Source organism: Neoarius graeffei, chromosome 6 (genome assembly GCF_027579695.1).
Source record: "Neoarius graeffei isolate fNeoGra1 chromosome 6, fNeoGra1.pri, whole genome shotgun sequence".
Classification (NCBI taxonomy): Eukaryota; Metazoa; Chordata; class Actinopteri; order Siluriformes; family Ariidae; genus Neoarius; species Neoarius graeffei.
Window position 1 is genome coordinate 107,455,921 of NC_083574.1, and position 22,500 is coordinate 107,478,420.

The 22,500-nt window shown below is 46.2% G+C and overlaps 1 protein-coding gene across 1 annotated transcript in view; it reads right to left on the reverse strand.

The window, feature by feature from the left end:
• Nucleotides 1–1,676: 1,676 nt before the first annotated feature.
• The window catches only part of sema6dl (sema domain, transmembrane domain (TM), and cytoplasmic domain, (semaphorin) 6D, like), a 68,295-nt gene continuing 47,471 nt past the window's right edge, over nt 1,677–22,500 (reverse strand). Inside the window, 4 exon segments of the mRNA XM_060924316.1 lie at nt 1,677–5,508; nt 7,732–7,896; nt 15,318–15,374; nt 15,618–15,676. Of these exon segments, the coding sequence (XP_060780299.1) occupies nt 4,289–5,508; nt 7,732–7,896; nt 15,318–15,374; nt 15,618–15,676 (1,501 nt within the window). The 3' untranslated portion in view covers nt 1,677–4,288.

Below are 22,500 nucleotides of genomic sequence, written 5' to 3' on the forward strand. Positions count from 1 at the left end.
TATATTATTGCTAAGACATATTTTGAATGAGATAATGATCTGAGGTAGCTTCAGACTGTGGAAGTGTGACTATATTTTCTGTAAATGTTCAGTATTGAATCAGGAGTGTGTCCAGCATTACCAGGACCAAGGACCCAGAACCTCATAGTAAGGTGTCCAAACCACAGCAACTGGTTCCTCTCAGTTAAGAAGAGCAGAAGCTCAAGTCCAAGGTTCTATCTGAATGTTAAGCTCCTCAGCCTGTTATGGAGACTAAACCCTACAACCCTGTGGAGGAACCTCATTTCCACTTCCTATGCTCATGTTCTTACTCTTTTACTTCAACCATAGGTGAGGAACGGGACACAGACTGAGCAGTAAACCATGAGCCTCATCCATAATGTGAGCTCATCCTTCACCACCACAAACCAGTACAGTGACTGTAACCCTACTGCCACTCAACCAGTACATTCATCAATCCACACCTTCTTATTCCATCACTCCCAAATAAGATTCCAAGATACTGAAAATCTCCCACCATGGGTAAAGTTCTTGCCCCTGACTTGAAGGAACTCAGGTGACACTCAGCAGAGAAAGGTTCAAATGTGTTTGAGATCCAGTGTAATTTGTGTCAAAAGAACAAAATCATCTGTAAATAACAGGTGTTACCTCTCACGTTCCGTACTGGACACCTCTCCAACCTCAGCTGTGGCTTTGTATCCTTCCATTAAACCACAAACAGGAGACGAGACAGACCCACGAGTCTGACACCTTCACGGAAAGTGGATTATCCATCTGCTTGCACTAATAACATTTCACTGCTGTGGTTCAGAGGCCATTCCTCCTGACCACTCCCTCCAGGTGTCCTAGGAGTCAGTAGGAGGTTCCCTCTTGAGTGCTTGTTCCATAAACACAAACAACAGTCAGTTTTCCTTCCTGAGACTCGGAGTCTCACGGGTGCCACCCTGTTATCCACTGGGGAAACCGGCTGGGACTGGTGAGTATTCCCACACCTGTCTGAGGAGTATCTCCTGGAGGAACTCCAAAGAGAGATGAGACGTGATGGAGAAGTTTGGTACTGGATCCTGTATTGTGTCCCTGTGTGGATATAAAGCCAACTATAATCTATTCTGTACTTTTCCATCTCACTCTCCAGCTCGGAATCTTTCCCTGCCAGTGAGGTGATCATCAACGTTTCCTACACAGGGGTCGAGGCCACCTCAGACTGGCACTGCACCTGATTCCCATCCTTCATCTGCTGAGCCACAAGGTATCTCCATGTCACCATTTTGGCCTCACTCACCTGTTGACTCCACCCCCAGGCCTGGTTCCGGGGGCAGGTCCTGGGAACCCTAATCTGGGCAGGTACACTTGGTCTTTGTTGTATCGTTCACAGGTGTGTTTGGGATCTGTGTTCTTCTGATCTCTGCCCTGTGAGCTTTCCCCTCCTACTGACACGGCTCTGAGATTCACCCTCATCATCTCTCCATCACCAAAGGGGTGAAAACTATTTTCACTATTACACTCTTACTGATTCGATTAAAGAGAAACGTCTACGAAACCGAAACACACTTATCCTGAGGGTGCACAAACTTTTGCACTTGGCTAAGTAAAAAAGCCAATTTCATGAATTTAAACATAAACATCGTTTATATTATTGCTGATGTAAATTTATTATCATGAAAAGACGAATCAGATTCTCAGTGTAATATTTTATTTCAACTTTACATGCTGTGTTAAAAAAATCAACAAAAATATCATTAACAGTGATGGAATTATTTACAGTTTCACAGTACAGGGTTCGCAACGGACCGACAAGTTAAAATACTCCGGAGGAACAAAAACGAAACAGTCAACAGTTCAGACGATGTTAAAGTTTACTAAAGTATAAAATGCGTCAGGTTTGTTTCTGTCCACAGACGTGAGAGCGTGTTTACCGAGCGCACGTCAGCAGGTGAAGGCGTGTGACGAAAATCAGCCGTCATCACCAACCTCCACATCACACACCGTATCGGAAATGTGGGCGGAGCTTATTTTAGTGTTTGTTCTCTGAACATCAGGACCGCTGTCATTCACATACACGTTTAAAACAGATTTTATTTATTTATTTATTAAAACTGTATCGTTATATGGTTATGATGTCATGATTACAATTCAGATGATAATCGACACACACCGAATCAAACATAAACAAATCAGAGCGAAACGCCTTCGTGAAGAGACACACATGCAAAACCACAACAACGCTGGATTCTTCTCTTTTCTTCCCAAATTAATTACAGTAATATAATTTCAATTCATAAAAATGTATTTTTATTTAAATCCTAAGAGCTGATGATTGCTTTGTTACCGTTACGAAGCTGGCAGTCAGCCTGATGATGTGCTAAAGCTGAAGGTCTCGCGTAGCTACAGGATTAACGTTAGAAAGCTAACATGGTTTCTGTGGGCTTTACTCCACGGCCACGCCCATTTTCCTCATTGTGACATTTTAGTGCATAAATATAAATTATATCATGAACTGAAGATGGGATTAGATCTGGAGATGAATCACTGATGTTCTACAACCTTTTAATAACTTAATAAATCAGTGAAACTGCAGCATTGAAGAAACAATCGATGTTCTGCCCGTGGTTCCATCGCCGGGTTGTGGATCAGAACCTCACTAACAGGCTCATGGTGGGTCTGTAGCTACAGTTTCAGCTGGACACATCGTACATCTGACACGAGAGAAACAACCTGGTACTGTCAGAGAATTAAACGCAATAACGTCGTCTCTGGGCGTCGTCTCGTAGGTAAACACGGTGATTTTTCAATATCATCATTAAACGCAATACATTCTACAGGCAAAACTATTTATCATCATCATAATTATTTTATTTTTTGTCATCAATCTTGTTTCTCTCTTTTACTTTCATTCATGATTCAGTGTGCAACAACTTTAAGGAAATGAAACCCACAGCGAGTGTTTCTCGTTAAGGCACAGAACACACACTTGCCTCTGAAATGTTTGTATTTATATATTTATATATTTACAGTCGTCATTACCTGCATGACTCGTTGCTCGGACACACGGGTCGCTGTTACAGTGATTCGATTCACAAATTCATTCTGTATCTCACGGCCGAGTTCACGCGTAAATCTGGAGTTTAATACGACAGCTCACAATACAGCTGGAGTGTTTTAGACGTTTTAGACATGCAGTTATTCAGCACAATGCTAAAGGTGGAGCGCTAAGCATCCATTAGCTGTTAGCTACATTAGCCTTGTAGCTCCAGTGCAAAACTACTGACGTCTCGACTCGACTACGGTCACGAGATTAAAACGACCGAAACTCAGGAGTTTAACAGTGAAACTCTTCACCTCAGTGTGTTTCTCAGACTGAAAACAAACGAAATAACAAAATGCTGTTCTGTGGCTGAACACACACACACACACACACACACACACACACACACACAATACCACCGTTTGTCTAAATTCATTAGCAGCAAATTAATTATCGAAATGTTTCCCAGTGAGGTTTAAAAAAATAAAACAAAAGTTCAGAGCAGGCACATGGACATCTACACACACACACACACACACACACACACACACACACGCACACACAATAATGTTAACAGTTTAGTTTTATGACAGTAATAACCGGCGCTGGAGAGAAGCGCTGTAAGTGCATCCTCAAAGTGTTTGTGTAACTTCGTAGATTCATCATGTTTCCCGTCACCATTATGCACGTCACCATATCGCCATGTCATGTGACCACACCACATCACTCCTCCTGTCAAACACACAGCTTCTTCCTCAGTCTGACATTTGTGTTTTTTATCGATGCTGGTTAACAAGAAACATATTTCAAGTATTCCTGCAACAGGTTAATCCCACATAACCTTTAACCTTTGACCCCGGACGACCCTGCCGCCTCACAGGTCAAAGTTTTTGCTCACTGGCTTTTCAGTGTTCTGCCATTTTGTTTCTGATGAATAGGGATTGAAACTTCCCTCGTCTGTGACGTAAATCCCACAGAGCCGTTTATGTCCCCAGTTTTAATTCTCGCTCAGTCTCAGAGTGGAACAGCTTTACGCGTTGACCTTTAACCTCTCAGACATACTTCCTGTATTCACCATATTTGTTAAATTGCTCCTGGAAGAGTTCCTCAAACCCCGCCCTCATTATATCCTGCCATTTTGTGTAACTGGCCATATTCCTGCCCTCACTATTTTTAATTCCTCCTCCATTCAGTTGCCTGGTTTCTGAGTTTCTGTCTGTATTGATGGCCTGCCTCCTCCGGTGGGTGTGGCTGGTACTCGGCTCAGTAACTGTATTTGTTTACGGGCCTTGTTTGTGACACAAATCCTCCTGGTTTGGGCGGAACATCAGGTCTTAACGACACTGTTCGTTTAACAGAAGTCCGAGGAAGCGATCCGTATCCGCTGTGCTGCCTCGAAATGCCCTGCGAGTCCATCCTGGAGGGCGGTGTGGGCGGAGCCAGTGCACCTCGGTTGAAACTGGAGTGGCGTGCCACCACGGCACTGGACGATCCGGCATGGCGGTGGGCGGAGCTGCCACGGTGGAAACGTTGCCTGTCGAGGGTCCCCATTTGTCCTGTGGGTGACGTGGGCACAGACGGGACGTCCACGCGTTTAGTGGGACTGTGTCTGGGTAACGAGGACGACGGCGAATAGGACGAAGCTGAGTAGGATGAGGGCGGGGAATAGGATGTCGGGGAATAAAGTGATGCTTCCCGACTTGGGACTTTAGGAGGGATTTCTGCTAAGTTCTCCAGGGGCTCGAGCATGAGGTGTGGGCGGGGACGAGGTGTGTCGGCCATGATGGCTTTAGGATTGGCATTTATTGTCTCCGCCTCGTTAGCCTCATTAAGATGCTTCAGAAGCTCATTCAGTGTGTTTCTAGCGTCTACGGAACGCTGTTGCTCTTTATGGACCGACGTCACGCTGCTCGTGTCGCTGCTTGGAGTGGGTTTCTCATGCGTTGCGTTTGGAAGCACGACGGCACTTGGGATGTTGGGGTTTTGTGGACTTTTGGGTGGAGCCTCTTTCCGAGACACACACGTTTTCCCTTGTGCCCTTTCCCACTGGTTCTTGTTCGGCTGGAGCCCCTTCTGGTGGAGCACCGGCGTCGACTCGGGCGTGGGCAGTGCTGCCAGCTCTGGATTTTGCCTGCTGAGGATGACAGTCTTGGATTCTGGGTTCTTTTCATCTTTGTCTCCGCTGAAGAAGATCCTGGCCTCTTCCATGGCGCTGGGAAATTCTTTCAGCGGACTTTCGAAGAGGCCGTCCAGCTTGGTGAAGCTCCCGTTAGAGTCTGTGCGTGATGGTGCCGATTCCTCATCTTTACCGTGCGGCACTTTGTGGATTTTGCGTGTCTTCTTATGCAGGAAGACGTCTCGGTAGCAGTAGACCACAGCGCCGGCGATGAACGCCCCCAACAGGAATGCAGCCAAGACACACGTGATCAGGATGTTCATGTGCACCAGCTGGTTGGAATCGGCCGTCTGGATCTCCCAGATACCTGTGAACACACAGCAACGACGTATAAGATCACACTGAACACACACACACACACACACACACACTGCAGCACAGAGCAGAGAGCTCCTCCTCCTCCCTCTGCAGGCGTTCGCTCACTTCCTGAGATTTATTTAAACGTGAAGGTGATCCAGCCCCCCGAGCAGATGAGAGAGAGAGCATTAGCCGGAAGCTAACAGGTCATAACAGGATTATGTTAGTGAAGGAGACGTCGTCCACTCGGCCGTTAAAAGCTTTCAGAGTTCCAGGAGTAAAGTTTGTTAGCGTTTAGCCCCAGATACCTGATCATATCGATCTTCAGAATGTGTTAGTGTGCACAAGAGAAACCGAGTGTGTATTAGTAACTGCAGTGGAACAGTGGGACGGCCTTCGGAACACTTTCAGGAAATCCGAGAGGATGAGAAAGAAAAGTAGAACCAAGAACTGAACCGTGAAAGAACTGAAGGAAAGCAAAGATAAGAGAGAAGAGAAGGACATGTTGCTCAACTGAAGATAAAAAACTGAACGAACAAAATGAAGAAAATGAAGTGACAAGTCAGCTACATGGACCTGAGCACTGCTGCTAACGTCACCTCACTACGCTAACAGCTCAAAGGAGTTAGCTCTTAAAACACACAGTGGAATGAGTTTCAATCTCCTTAAAGCATATACGCAGAGCCATGGCCTCACTTTCGCTTAGAAATGCCTTGAGACCTCAAGAATGGCACAGGAATAGTTTTAAGTGCTAACAATAAATCTAATATCGTAATTTTTACGATTAAAGTGATTTATATAGGTAGCGGTCTGAGTGAATGACGTTGACGTCCATAACGTCACAGCAGGAAGTCTATCGGTCTCATCGCCATTTCCGCTATACTAAAACACAGAGCTGACTGCAACTCCGATCCTCCATTTTGAGCTAATTTATCACCATGCCATGTAGATGTGTTTTTGGCCGGTGCAGCAACACAACAGAAGGTGGATTTACGTTGCATTCGCGGCCCAAGAATGTTCAAACTGCAAAGATTTGGATTCGTTTTGCGAGAAGTTCACGGGCACATTGGGCGGCTACGAAGTGGTCTCTCCTCTGCTCTGCACATTTTACTGAAGACTCGTACGAGACCTCTGATCTGTTGAGGAGCGTTGGCTATAAGCCCGGATTGAAAGAGGTTGCAGTACCAATAATTAAAGAAAACTACATGAAAAGGAAAGTAAGTTCAGTTGCACCAGTTCTCCTGGAGTGAGCCGAGAGTTGTTGCTAAAACCTGGGACGGGACGGGACGGGACGGGACATATCGCTCAGACAGTGACCTCCCTGCAGTTGTTGCTGAAACTGGTGACGTCCTGTCCTGGGTTTTAGTAATTGTCTGAGCCAAGCAGTAATGGCGGAGTACTCAGTATGGAGAAAATGGAGAATGAGTGGAGCAGCCGTCTGATTTCTCCACTGGATATGCTCGCCTCAGCAGCAATATCTCGCGCTTACATGGAAGAAGCGAATGAACGGAGAACTGAACAAACAACTGAAAATCAGATTGTTTCAAAACAATCGGCCACAAGGTCGGCCTTCAAGAAGCGAGAACACAGACGGGTAAGCTCCGACTCTCATTTGGATACAAAACAACAAAAACAACACCCTGTTTACCTGCATTTAGATTAATCCATGTAACTTGTATTGTGTGTTTAAGTTAGCGGTATAAGATTATTTAATGAGCCTTTTATGTTTTATCAGTGAAAATGCATGCATGTACATGTATGTTGCATAAGTTATAGCACCCATCCTGTTTTAATGAGAGTCAACCTACAATCAGTGAAGTCAAATCAGTCTTAGTTGAGCGAGTCGGTAACGCTATTTCTTACTTTCACCATAAATTGTTATTTATATGACTTTGGTCTATAGCTGTAAAAGGCCTCGGCCTTAAAACCCGTTCCCGCTGTGACGTCACGCGCTCAGGGCTGGCTGGCTCAGCGGGGCGGCGCCAATCACAACTTTGCAGTCGATTTTAACTCTCAAAAATATATATTTTTTATTCCCATTTATGCAGCATACAAGAGTCAAGGATGGAGATACTATCCACTCAGAAATGTATTTAAAAATAAAGGCTCTGCGTATCTGCTTTAACCGTGCGTGCGTGTGTTTCCATATTTCTGTATTTTAACAGCTAACTTTAGAGAGGTGATTGTGAGCAGCAGCATTACCCAGAATCCATTGCTCCCATCAAGGCCTTACCCTCCATCACCCGGTCAAATGATCTGGAAGTTTCCGAATCGTCATGGTGAACAGATTTCTGCGTGTTGAGGAGTTGAGGAGGAGGAGAGGGAGGAGTGTGTGGGGAATGTTTAGGGTCTGAAGTGGAGGACGGCGTGACTGACCGCACCGGCTTTTCCTGTTTTGCTGCAGTAAACACATCATTCACACAGTTATTCCAGGGGTCCAAAGAGTCCGGAACATTCCAGAAAGTCTCACGGTGCTGTTCACAACACCGCTGTAAAACCCGCTGAAGCAGGAGCACAGAGGTCAAACACTGATGCAGAATTTCACAGGAAGGAAAGCTTTAACCCTTTGGTGACTGACCCCTTGAAAATGGTTCCTCCAGGAACGATGACATTTCAGTTGTCAAGACAACGGAAAAACTAAAATACAAGAGCATTTTGTTTTGTGCACAAGAGCATTGTGACGTATCTTTCTGTTTTTGTATTTTAGTTTTTCCGTTGTCTTGACAACTGAAACGTCATCGTTCCTGGAGGAACCATTTTCAAGGGGTCAGTCACCAAAGGGTTAAAACTCAGATTTATACGAACTGCACAGAAACATCACATGTTAATTTTACTGTTCTCACACTGAAGCTGATTAATTTCCCCAAACAGCATGTCCCTGAGGGGTTTATTCCTCCGATGCCACAGCAATTTACCAACAATTACCATTATTTATTAAATAAAGAACAGTTTATCCGTTTATAGTTACATTTAACATTCAGTGAAATTAGTTCCTGTTCTCACTTATGTTATAGCAGCGATAAACACACAATCCCTCAGCAGAGTCTCAAAACACACAGCGGGTTCCATCACGTTACTGAGAAACAGAAAAAAGTGTAAACTCCTCTGTGCTTACAGTTCCAGCTTCACCTCTGCGTGTTACACAGCACTCACACTGGAGACTCCTTCCAGAACCGTTACACACACACGGATTTCTCTTTATAAGAAACTTCACCACGTCTGCGATTATTTAATCTGTTTACTATCAGTGGAGTGTCTGCTGGACACGCCCCCGTGAATGAGTCATTACTATAGAAACCATAACGAATCAGAACAAGTGCATTAATATAAACCTGCATTACTGTCAGAGCTGCTGTGTGTGTGTGTGTGTGTGTGTGTGTGTGTGTGGGTGGGTGTTTCTCTGTAGTTGCTACACTGAGGGAATCTGCTCTCAGTCTCTTGTGTCTGGACAGAAACGTGAACGTAGAGACGGTTCGGTGCATCAGTGTTTGACTGCATGCTGTAGCTCTGCTCCACCCCAAACTTCACTTCATAATCAATCACCATTCTGATTTAACCGCTAAACAAAAATTAATGTAATTAAATTATTACACTGTGTGAGTGAGAGAGTGAGTGAGAAAGCGAGAGTGCGTGAGAGTGTTACTGTGAGAGAGTGAGTGAGTGAGTGAGTGAGTGAGTGAGTTACTGTGAGTGAGAGTGTTACTGTGAGTGAGTGAGTGAGTGAGTGAGTGAGTGAGTGAGTTACTGTGAGTGAGTGAGTGAGTGAGTGAGTGAGTGAGTGAGTGAGTGAGTGAGTGAGTGAGTTACTGTGAGTGAGAGTGTTACTGTGAGTGAGTGAGTGAGTGAGTGAGTGAGTGAGTGAGTGAGTGAGTGAGTGAGTTACTGTGAGTGAGTGAGTGAGTGAGTGAGTGAGTGAGTGAGTGAGTGAGTGAGTGAGAGTGTTACTGTGAGTGAGTGAGTGAGTGAGTGAGTGAGTTACTGTGAGTGAGTGAGTTACTGTGAGTGAGTGAGTGAGTGAGTGAGTGAGTGAGTGAGTGAGTGAGTGAGAGTGTTACTGTGAGTGAGAGTGTTACTGTGAGTGAGTGAGTGAGTGAGTGAGTGAGTGAGTGAGTGAGTGAGTGAGAGTGTTACTGTGAGTGAGTGAGTGAGTGAGTGTGTTACTGTGAGTGAGTGAGTGAGTGAGTGAGTGAGTGAGTGAGTGTGTTACTGTGAGTGAGTGAGTGAGTGAGTGAGTGAGTGAGTGAGTGTGTTACTGTGAGTGAGTGAGTGAGTGAGTTACTGTGAGTGAGTGAGTGAGTGAGTGAGTGAGTGAGTGAGTGAGTGAGTGTGTTACTGTGAGTGAGTGAGTGAGTGAGTGAGTGAGTGAGTGTGTTACAGTGAGTGAGTGAGTGAGTTACTGTGAGTGAGTGAGTGAGTGAGTGAGAGTGAGTGTGTGAGTGAGTGAGATTGTGAGAGTGAGTGTGTGAGTGAGTGAGATTGTGAGAGTGAGTGTGAGTGAGTGAGTGTGTGAGAGTGAGTGTGTGAGTGAGTGAGATTGTGAGAGTGAGTGTGTGAGAGTGAGTGTGTGAGTGAGTGAGTGAGTGAGTGAGTGTGTGAGAGTGAGTGTGTGAGAGTCTGTCTGAGTGAGTGTGTGAGAGTGAGTGAGTGAGTGAGTGTGTGAGCGAGATTGTGAGAGTGAGTGTGTGAGAGTGAGTGTGTGAGAGTGAATGTGTGAGTGAGATTGTGAGAGTGAGTGTGTGAGAGTGAGTGAGTGTGTGAGAGTGAGTGTGTGAGTGAGTGAGATTGTGAGAGTGAGTGTGTGAGTGAGTGAGTGTGTGAGAGTGAGTGTGTGAGTCTGTCTGAGTGAGTGAGTGTGTGAGTGAGTGTGTGAGAGTGAGTGAGTGTGTGAGTGAGATTGTGAGAGTGAGTGTGTGAGAGTGAGAGAGTGAGTGAGTGTGTGAGAGTGAATGTGTGAGTGAGATTGTGAGAGTGAGTGTGTGAGAGTGTGAGTGTGTAAGAGTGAGAGTATGAGTGAGTAAGAATGACTGTGTGAGAGTGTGAGTGAGATTGTGAGAGTGTGAGTGAGTGTGAGTGAGTGAGAGTGTGAGTGTGTGAGAGTGTGAGTGAGTGTGTGAGAGTGAGTGTGTGAGAGTGTGAGTGAGTGAGTGTGTGAGAGTGTGAGTGAGTGTGTGAGAGTGAGTGTGTGAGAGTGTGTGAGTGAGTGTGTGAGAGTGAGTGTGTGAGTGAGTGAGTCAGTGAGTGAGTGAGAGTGTTACTGTGAGTGAGTGAGTGAGTGAGTGAGTGAGTGAGTTACTGTGAGTGAGTGAGTGAGTGAGTGTGTTACTGTGAGTGAGTGAGTGAGTGAGTGAGTGAGTGAGTGAGTGTGTTACAGTGAGTGAGTGAGTGAGTGAGTGTGTTACAGTGAGTGAGTGAGTGAGTGAGTTACTGTGAGTGAGTGAGTGAGTGAGTGAGTGAGTGAGTGTGTTACTGTGAGTGAGTGAGTGAGTGTGTTACTGTGAGTGAGTGAGTGAGTGAGTGAGTGAGTGTGTTACTGTGAGTGAGTGAGTGAGTGAGTGAGTGTGTTACTGTGAGTGAGTGAGTGAGTGAGTGAGTGAGTGAGTGAGTGAGTGTGTTACTGTGAGTGAGTGAGTGAGTGAGTGAGTGAGTGAGTGAGTGTGTTACTGTGAGTGAGTGAGTGAGTGTGTTACTGTGAGTGAGTGAGTGAGTGAGTGAGTGAGTGAGAGTGTTACTGTGAGTGAGTGAGTGAGTGAGTGAGTGAGTGAGTGAGTGAGTGAGTGAATGAGTGAGTGTTACTGTGAGTGAGTGAGTGAGTGAGTGAGTGAGTGAGTGAGTGAGTGAGTGAGTTACTGTGAGTGAGTGAGTGAGTGAGTGAGTGAGAGTGTTACTGTGAGTGAGTGAGTGAGTGAGTGAGTGAGAGTGTTACTGTGAGTGAGTGAGTGAGTGAGTGAGTGAGTGAGAGTGTTACTGTGAGTGAGTGAGTGAGTGAGATTGTGAGAGTGTGTGAGTGAGTGAGATTGTGAGAGTGTGTGAGTGAGTGAGATTGTGAGAGTGAGTGTGAGTGAGTGAGTGAGTGAGTGAGTGAGTGAGTGTGTGAGAGTGAGTGTGTGAGTGAGTGAGATTGTGAGAGTGAGTGTGTGAGAGTGAGTGTGTGAGTGAGTGAGTGAGTGAGTGTGTGAGAGTGAGTGTGTGAGAGTCTGTCTGAGTGAGTGAGTGTGTGAGTGAGTGCGTGAGAGTGAGTGAGTGTGTGAGCGAGATTGTGAGAGTGAGTGTGTGAGAGTGAGAGAGTGAGTGTGTGAGAGTGAATGTGTGAGTGAGATTGTGAGAGTGAGTGTGTGAGAGTGAGTGTGTGAGAGTGAGTGTGTGAGTGAGTGAGATTGTGAGAGTGAGTGTGTGAGTGAGTGTGTGTGTGAGAGTGAGTGTGTGAGTCTGTCTGAGTGAGTGAGTGTGTGAGTGAGTGTGTGAGAGTGAGTGAGTGTGTGAGTGAGATTGTGAGAGTGAGTGTGTGAGAGTGTGAGTGTGTAAGAGTGAGAGTATGAGTGAGTAAGAATGACTGTGTGAGAGTGTGAGTGAGATTGTGAGAGTGTGAGTGAGTGTGAGTGAGAGTGTGAGTGAGTGTGTGAGAGTGTGAGTGAGTGAGTGTGTGAGTGAGTGTGTGAGAGTGAGTGTGTGAGAGTGTGAGTGAGTGTGTGAGAGTGAGTGTGTGAGAGTGTGTGTGAGTGTGTGAGAGTGAGTGTGTGAATGAGATTGTAAGAGTGAGTGTGTGAGAGTCTGTCTGAGTGAGAGTGAGTGTGTGAGTGAGTGTGTGAGTGAGATTGTGAGAGTATGAGTGAGTAAGAATGACTGTTTGAGAGAGATTGTGAGAATGTGTGAGAGTGAGTGTGTGAGTGAGAAAGAATGACTGTGGAAGAGTGTGAGTGAGATTGTGAGAGTGTGAGTGAGTGTGTGAGAGTGAGTGTGTGTGAGAGTGAGTGTGTGAGTGAGATTGTGAGAGTGAGTGAGAGTGTGTGAATGAGTGTGTCAGTGAGTGTGTGAGTGAGTGAGAGTGAGTGTGTGAGAGTGTGTGTGAGTGTGTGTGTGAGAGTGAGTGAGTAAGAGTGAGTGTGGGAGAGTGTGTGTGAGTGAGAGTGTGTCAGTGAGTGTGTGAGTGAAAGTGAGTAAGAGTGAGTGTGTGAGAGTGAGTGTGAGTGTGTCAGTGAGTGTGTGAGTGAGAGTGAGTAAGAGTGAGTGTGAGAGTGTGAGAGTAAGAGTGAGTTAGTGTGTGTGAGTGAGTGTGTGAGTGTGTGTGTGAGTGAGTGTGTGAGAGTGAGTGAGTGTGTGTGTGTGTGTGTGTGTGTGTGAGTTAGAGTGTGTGTGAGTGAGAGTGTGAGTGAGTGTGTGAGAGTGAGTGAGTGAGAGTGTGAGAGTGAGTGAGTGAGAGTGAGTGAGTGAGTGAGAGTGAGTAATAGTGTGTGTGTGTGTGTGAGTTAGAGTGTGTGTGAGTGAGTGTGTGAGTGTGTGAGAGTGTGAGTGAGTGTGTGAGAGTGAGTGAGTGAGTGAGAGTGTGTGAGAGTGAGAGTGAGTGAGAGTGAGTGAGAGGCTCAAACACTGATCTGTACATGAGACACGTGCTGATATAAAACTTTCATTCAGTGATCATCATAAACTCATCAGTATCACACTCAGCGAATACTACAACCCCGATTCCAAAAAAGTTGGGACAAAGTACAAATTGTAAATAAAAATGGAATGCAATGATGTGGAAGTTTCAAAATTCCATATTTTATTCAGAATAGAACATAGATGACATATCAAATGTTTAAACTGAGAAAATGTATCATTTAAAGAGAAAAATTAGGTGATTTTAAATTTCATGACAGCAACACATCTCAAAAAGTTGGGACAAGGCCATGTTTCCCACTGTGAGACATCCCCTTTTCTCTTTACAACAGTCTGTAAACGTCTGGGGACTGAGGAGACAAGTTGCTCAAGTTTAGGGAGAGGAATGTTAACCCATTCTTGTCTAATGTAGGATTCTAGTTGCTCAACTGTCTTAGGTCTTTTTGGTCGTATCTTCCGTTTTATGATGCGCCAAATGTTTTCTATGGGTGAAAGATCTGGACTGCAGGCTGGCCAGTTCAGTACCCGGACCCTTCTTCTACGCAGCCATGATGCTGTAATTGATGCAGTATGTGGTTTGGCATTGTCATGTTGGAAAATGCAAGGTCTTCCCTGAAAGAGACGTCGTCTGGATGGGAGCATATGTTGCTCTAGAACCTGGATATACCTTTCAGCATTGATGGTGTCTTTCCAGATGTGTAAGCTGCCCATGCCACACGCACTAATGCGACCCCATACCATCAGAGATGCAGGCTTCTGAACTGAGCGCTGAGAACAACTCGGGTCGTCCTTCTCCTCTTTAGTCCGAATGACACGGCGTCCCTGATTTCCATAAAGAACTTCAAATTTTGATTCGTCTGACCACAGAACAGTTTTCCACTTTGCCACAGTCCATTTTAAATGAGCCTTGGCCCAGAGAAGACGTCTGTGCTTCTGGATCGTGTTTAGATACGGCTTCTTCTTTGAACTATAGAGTTTTAGCTGGCAACGGCGGATGGCACGGTGAATTGTGTTCACAGATAATGTTCTCTGGAAATATTCCTGAGCCCATTTTGTGATTTCCAATACAGAAGCATGCCTGTATGTGATGCAGTGCCGTCTAAGGGCCCGAAGATCACGGGCACCCAGTATGGTTTTCCGGCCTTGACCCTTACGCACAGGGATTCTTCCAGATTCTCTGAATCTTTTGATGATATTATGCACTGTAGATGATGATATGTTCAAACTCTTTGCAATTTTACACTGTCGAACTCCTTTCTGATATTGCTCCACTATTTGTCGGCGCAGAATTAGGGGGATTGGTGATCCTCTTCCCATCTTTACTTCTGAGAGCCGCTGCCACTCCAAGATGCTCTTTTTATACCCAGTCATGTTAATGACCTATTGCCAATTGACCTAATGAGTTGCAATTTGGTCCTCCAGCTGTTCCTTTTTTGTACCTTTAACTTTTCCAGCCTCTTATTGCCCCTGTCCCAACTTTTTTGAAATGTGTTGCTGTCATGAAATTTCAAATGAGCCAATATTTGGCATGAAATTTCAAAATGTCTCACTTTCGACATTTGATATGTTGTCTATGTTCTATTGTGAATACAATATCAGTTTTTGAGATTTGTAAATTATTGCATTCCGTTTTTATTTACAATTTGTACTTTGTCCCAACGTTTTTGGAATCGGGGTTGTATCACAAGCACCACATTTCACACTGAACACAAAGAACGCTGGGGGGAAAAAGCTGCTGTGCACTTCCTGTAGCCGTGTTCAACTTCGAGCTGAGTGTGAACCTGAAACCCAGACGGTAATGAACGATGGTGAAGAGAAACTCAGTTTAACTGCGTTACATCATAACTAATCACCTGAAACCAGCAACAAACGTCGTGTTAATTAACACCTTAATGAAGTTCATGAGGTTCATTAACATGAATTAACATGAACGCCCTTTTCACCTGCTTTACTCATCACGAAATAAATGCCTGATAGTCAGCCACAAACACAAACTAATCCATAATTTACCTTTATAACGTGTGTGTGTGTGTGTGTGTGTGTGTGTGTGTATGAGATGAGAGTGATAAACAGATTCTCAGCACATATCCACTGTAAACATGCAGAGATGAGATGAAGATGAGTGTTGAGTGCCTGATTAATCGTGATGATGATGATGATGAAGATGAAAGAGGAACGCGGAACTGAAGGAAAGGAAATCGTTTGAGTAAAAAGGAAACTAACCAGAAGTTGCGTCGCCGTATGATTTGAAACCTGGCGCTGAAGCGGTAGTCATAAACTCTACAGGAATTAAAGGAACAAGAAATCAGCAGGAAATAAAAATAAAATCGAAAACTGAAAAGCTGTAGCGCTCAGACACGACTAGAAATAAACATCAGAAACATTTTTCCTTCTGTGTGTGTGTGTGTGTGTGTGTGTGTGTGTGTGTGTGTGTGTGTGTGAGTGAAAGAGTGTGTGTGTGTGTGTGTGTGTGTGTGTGTGTGTGAGTGTATGATGAGAAAAGACAGAAACAGATGATCTCACCATGACAGTCACCGAGACGCCCCGTATCCCCGAACTCCACATCCTGCTCAAAGCCACTGCTGAGAGAGAGAGAGGAGGGGGAGAGAGTCAGAGAGCGAGAGAGGGGGAGAGAGTCAGAGAGCGAGAGAGGGGGAGAGAGTCAGAGAGCGAGAGAGGGGGAGAGAGTCAGAGAGCGAGAGAGGGGGAGAGAGTCAGAGAGCGAGAGAGGGGGAGAGAGTCAGAGAGCGAGAGAGGGGGAGAGAGTCAGAGAGCGAGAGAGAGTCAGAGAGCGAGAGAGGGGGAGAGAGTCAGAGAGCGAGAGAGGGGGAGAGAGTCAGAGAGCGAGAGAGGGGGAGAGAGTCAGAGAGCGAGAGAGGGGGAGAGAGAGAGAGAGATTGACGGGGAGAGGCGGGGGAGGGGGGAGAGAGAGAGACTTTGACTTTTGAGCCACCTTTAATTACGCCATCGTTCCATGCGTATGTTTTCTTTCACAAGAAATAAAACAATAAATAATGGAGAAAATAAAAGGTACATAAAAAGTCATAGCTAGAAAATCATCAAACTCAGTCCACAGAAACCCCTTCTCTATTAAACACTCTCTCTCACACACACACACACACACACACACACACACACACACACACACACACACACACAACTGTACATTAGAAGTTGAGAGTTAGTGCACCATCCTCTTCAAGTGAACATAAAACCTGTCTAAAACCCCACAGATCTATAAAAGTGTCCAGGTTATTGGTTAGTCTGTAAAAAGCACGCTCTACCTTAAGACGAGATGCAACCAAACCTTTCAGGCTCGGAACCGCATCAGTCCATCCCAGGCCCAGCATCGGATTCTTTCTGGTCTTCCAGATTGCCAGTTTTGCGGTTCCAATTAAAAATTCATTAAAACCTGAGTCTGTCTTTCCTGACTGTGTATTTCGGCCCAAAGACAAACAAAGGGACGGAAAATTTCTCCCCTAGGTGTTCCACCCACTCTCGCAATTACTTAAATAGGCCCACTAGCTGAGGACAAAGAGACACCAGGTGTTCGAGGGTTTCCTGTTGACGACCAGAAGGGACAGTCCTCCCCAGTGCTGGGATCCAGGTGAGCCCTGTGTCTGTTTGTGGCTATCGCTCCATGTATGATCCTCCACTGGAGGTCAGCCGTCCGTTTCTCAATGGGCGGCTTGTATTGAGTCCTCCAGCAGCCTTTAGGGGTGCATTCTGGAGCAAAAACCTGGGCCCACCTCGACTCCCTGACTTCGACCAAAGAGCGGAAGTTCAGTACCTTTACACAGCTGTAGTAGAGCTGCTTCTTCCCGCATGAGCTGAAGTTGCCCAGCACTGGTGTTTTCAGGGACAGAAGCAGCCCTCTCTCCTCTCGCCACTCTTCAGTCGCAGGTCTGATGCTTAGTGCAGGAAAGATGTACTCGTGGTCCTCATGCCATCGGCCAACCAGGGTACGGTCCTGGGCGTACAGCCTGAGTGGTACAGACAGGGACTGCCAGACCTCGTCTACTATCTTCTTCAGCACCCTGGAAGACCTGACGCCGATGACTCCACCAAGCCTCTCCAGAGATGTTCTTATGAGGTGGCCCAGTTTGACAATGCCAGCCTCGACAAACTTGGTGTGAAGTGATGTGGAGGAAAGCATGTTAGATGTAAAGAAATCATTGTAGAACAGCTGCTCCTTAAAGATCCACAAACCAGGTCTGAGGTCCACGGTCCGTGTGGTCTTGAATGTCCTCCATGCATCAAGCAGTGAGTTGTAGAACAGTGTTATTCCAGCCAGGTCAACTTCAGAGGTCCTTACAAGAAAAGGCTGTTTATCCAGTCTCAGCCGGCCAGCCTTCCTCAGGAGCAGCTGAGCAGACGCCAGACAGCAGTATCCGCAGCCATAGAGTAGCCTCTGCGCTGTCTGCAGTCTGAAGGCAGCAATTCTTGATAAAATGTCCATGAGGCCATGTCCTCCCTCAGGGAGATAAAGAACTGCTGCCCTCAGCCAATGCTGACCTGGCCAGAAGAAGTTCACCAGGAGCCGCTGTATGTCCCTCACAAGGCCTGGTGGTGGCACTAAGACAATCAGTCTATGCCAAAGGGAAGAGGCGACCAGGTTATTGGCTATCAGAACTCTTCCCCTGTGGGACAGCTGGGGAAGCAACCATTTCCATTTAGACAACTTGGCGCTCACCTTCTCCAACACTCCCTCCCAGTTCTGTTTTTGGAAGTCCTCACACCCCAATACACTCCCAGAACTTTGATGCTTCTTTTTTCCCACTTAAGTTTCCCAGGTAGCTCAGGGACGTCTCTTAGGCTCCACTGACCTATTAGACACGCTTCATATTTGTCCCAGTTAACTTTAGCGGAGGAGGCCTTTTCATACACAGTCAGGCTTTCTTTAAGTTCTTGTATATCTCTCTGATCTTGAATAAAAACATTAACATCATCCGTGGCGGCACGGTGGTGTAGTGGTTAGCGCTGTTGCCTCACAGCAAGAAGGTCCGGGTTCGAGCCCCGTGGCCGGCGAGGGCCTTTCTGTGCGGAGTTTGCATGTTCTCCCCGTGTCCGCGTGGGTTTCCTCCGGGTGCTCCGGTTTCCCCCACAGTCCAAAGACATGCAGGTTAGGTTAACTGGTGACTCTAAATTGAGCGTAGGTGTGAATGTGAGTGTGAATGGTTGTCTGTGTCTATGTGTCAGCCCTGTGATGACCTGGCGACTTGTCCAGGGTGAACCCCGCCTTTCGCCCGTAGTCAGCTGGGATAGGATCCAGCTCGCCTGCGACCCTGTAGAAGGATAAAGCGGCTACAGATAATGAGATGGGAGATGAGACATCATCCGCATAAGCTGAGACGGCCACAGAGCGGTTCTGAGCCAGCTCAGGGAGACCCAGGCCCTGTAACCTGCTCCTCAGCCTACACAGAAGAGGTTCAATGACAATGCTGTAGAGCTGGCCTGAGATGGGGCAGCCCTGTCTGATTCCTCTTTTAACTGGCACAGGGCAGCTCAACCCTCCCCACACCTTCACTAAACAGCAGGCTTCATTGTGCAATAGTTTGACCCAGGATAAAAAGCTCCCCCCAATTCCAAAAGCCTGCAGGGCGGAGAAGAGAAAACCATGATCCACACGATCAAACGCCTTTTCTTGATCAATGGATAAAATACCAATATTATTACATAGTTTACAGACATCAACTATATCTCTTACTAAAAATAAATTATCATACCTGTCCGGAATACAATAAGACTGTTCTGCACCAATAAATAATTCAATAAAATGTTTTAATCTATTTGATAAAACCTTGGAGAGGATCTTATAGTCCATACATAAGAGCTACAGGTCTCCAGTTCTTTAGAAGAGCTAGGTCTCCCTTCTTGGGCAGCAGTGAGGGAACTGCTCGCCTACAGGAAGCCGGAAGGCTCCCTTTTTTAAAACACTATTTAAAACCGGCCAAAAGGTCCCGTCCCAGTATCGTCCAGAAGTGTTTAAAAAAGTCTGAAGGAAGACCGTCTAGTCCCGGAGCCTTGCCTGGTGCCATCTGGGACACCGCAGCAGTCAGCTCATCTAAAACGATTTCTGTGTTCAGAGTGTTCTGGTCTTCTAAGCTCAGTTGAGGAAGCCCCTGCAGAAGCTCTGCAGCACAGTCCATGTCACAGCTGCCCGCGCTGAACAGATCTGTATAAAACTCCACTGCGAGCTTCCTTATCTCGGCTGGGTCTGTAGTGATGTTTCCATCAGAACGATGAAGACAGACCATTTGTTTCCTCTGAACAGCAGATTTCTCCAGGTTAAAAAAGAAAGAAGTTGGTGCATCCATGTCTTGGAATCTAGTAAAACATGCTGGGACCAGTGCTCCTTTAGCTCTGTCCCGCAGAAGGGAGTTCAGTTCCTGCCTTTTAAAAATTAGCCCATCATTTTTTGGTTGATCAGCTTGTGAGGTAAAGACATTTTTTTCCAAGTCTCTTATTTCCTCTTCCAGTTTCTGGTCAGTTCTCTGGATCTTGGCTGTGGAATTAAAAGAATACTGCTGGCAAAACACTCTAATTTGGGCCTTTCCTACCTCCCACCACTTAAAGAGTGAAGGAAAAAAGTTTCTTTCCTGGATCTCCATTAGATCCAAAATAATTTAAAATTTTTACAAAAATTAAGATCATGCAATAACTTAACATTAAAATGCCAAAAGGACTTTGGTTTTTCCGCAGGAGATTAAAAAAAGCTCCATTAAAACTAAGTGATGGTCTGTAAAAACAACAGGGGAGATTTGGCAGTCAGTAACTCTTGAAGTAAAAGGTGCAGAAATATAAAATCTGTCCAACCTTGCTGCACAGACTCTACCGTCAGATATTTTCACCCATGTGTATTGTCGGACTGAAGAGCGCTTCATCCTCCACACATCGACCAGATCGGTTCTCTTTAAAAAGTGAGATAAAATGGACGAGGAGTGAATGTGTGCTTCCTCTCCTGTCTGTGCAGCAGTTCCAGTCTCCCCCCATTAACACACACTCCCCTGATCATTACAACTTAACTTCTCTTTTAATAAATTAAACAACTCTTCACGTTCAGAGCCTTGGTTTGGTGCATAAACATTGATAAAACTCAGAGTAAAATCCTGTATTTTAACTTTTACCATAAGAACTCTACCTTTCACCAACTCTGTACTGGACACGATGTTTATATCTAAAACAGGAGAGAATAAAATCGCAACTCCTGCACTAAAATGTGTCCCATGACTAAGAACGTATTGTCCATTCCACCATAAACCCCCGGCGATTTTATTCGACTCGTCACTGTGTTTGCTGTAATAAAATAATATCCAGGTTTCTTTTGTCTGATTAGTTCAGATAATAAAACTCTTTTCTGTTCATTTCTTCCCCATTTATATTTAAAGAAGTGACTCTTCACCCCTGCATACTGAAAGATAAGAGACAGAACAGTAAAGAGACAGATGGAAAGAACCAGTGGAGGTGAAAACCCAGTGCTGTGCCGTCATTGAAAACTTTTATTTTTTGAGTTTCATTTTCTTAATCATTCTACTCTTAGACTCTTTTAACCCTTTCCTCAGACCAGTCACATGCTTTTTTAACCAATAACGTTTCTTTCCATCCAGTAAATCCATTCCAACAGCTCTTTGAAGTGTGCTAACTGATTTGATAAACTTTTCAACGTCGGGAAAATAATCTTTAACATTCGCTTTTTTTCCAAAAGTTTCATCCAAAAAGTTACTAATCTCCTTGAGTGAATAAAGGTCCTCGTTTTCAGAAGTGCTGTCCGCCATAGAAACAGAGTCAGAGTCAGATTGCATGTCTGTCACATTGTCACCATGACAACCATCCAGCTTCGTCACCTCTTCTGTCTCACTGTCGTGTCTAACAGCCCCCTGCAAACCTGGAGACTCTGTGTCCTGCTCAGACCCCCACACCGACCTGTCCCGGCTCCGCCCTGCTACGTTCAGCCTCCACTGTTTCCACTGAACCGCTACTACCGGCATCCGTATCTGCAGGCACGGAGCCTCCGGCCTCAGTTTGAGCAGGCGGAGCAAACTCAGATAGCGCTGGCCAATCGCTGCTCACTTCCCCACCATCTGTCCCCACAGCGACACCACTGCCCCCTCCCCACTGTCAGTCACACCGCTCCTCACCTCCTTACTGTCAGTCATCACACTGTTCACTTCCCTACTGTCAGTCACAGCGCTTCTTGTCTCTGTACCGTCAGTCACACTACCGTTTACTTCCCTACCGTCAGTCACAAGCGCTACCCCACTGCCCCCCTCGCCGCTGTCAGTCACTGCAGCCTCACCACTGCCCCCCTCGCCGGTGCCAGTCACTGCAGCCTCACCGCTGCCCCCCTCGCAAACTCACGCCAGTCACGCCACTCCTTTCCCCGCTAGCAGTTCTAGACGCTGGTTCTGCCTGTCTATGTGGGCAGGTAATTCTTTTATGTCCGACGTCTCCACACTCAAAACACTTCATGTTTCCTGAGCTCGTGTACACCATGTAAAACCCTTCCTCATGCTTCACATGGAAGGAAACATCCAGTGTCTGAGTTGGAGAGTCCAAAAACAAACACCTGCCTCCGGAGAGACTGAACATGTTTTAATTTGTTGTCGTTACAGCCCAAACTCACCGTCCGGAAACCGCTCGTGAATTTCCCGAAGCGCTTTAGCTCTCGCTCCAGCGCCTCGTTCGGAATGAACAGGGGAACTCCGGACACGGTTACCCGGACAGAAGACATTGCCAGCGGGGAAACTTGCACAAACTCATTACCGAAGTAAATGTTGCTCTCTATGAGCTGATTAACGAGCTCCCAGTGCTTCATGAACACGACTACTGCCTTGTTCATGCGGGAGGCACATATGATGTTTTCGTAGCCCACCTGCTCTCCGACGGCGAGCAATACCTGTTATACTGGTACCGTGGGCTGCGGTACTATCCGAATCCCATGTTTCAGGGACGGGGCAGCGTCCCGGAGGACACCATCCCTGCCACAAACACACATGCGCGCACGCACACACACACAAAACCCTACTACAAACAACTACAAACACTACAAAACAATTAATAAATACTACAAGAAAGAATAGCAAAAAAGTTAGAGAAATGTAAGCTCTCAGCCAACCTCACCACACCCTCCAGCATGCAGTGCAGAGAGAGAGGGGGGGAGAGACAGCAAGAGAGAGGGGGGGGAGAGACAGAGAGAGGGGGAGAGACAGAGGGGGGGGAGACAGAGAGAGGGGGGAGAGACAGAGGGGGGGAGAGACAGAGAGAGGGGGGGAGAGACAGAGAGAGGGGGGAGAGACAGAGGGGGGGAGAGACAGAGAGAGGGGGGAGAGACAGAGAGAGGGGAGAGACAGAGAGAGGGGGAGAGACAGAGAGGGGGGGAGACAGAGAGAGGGGGGAGAGACAGAGA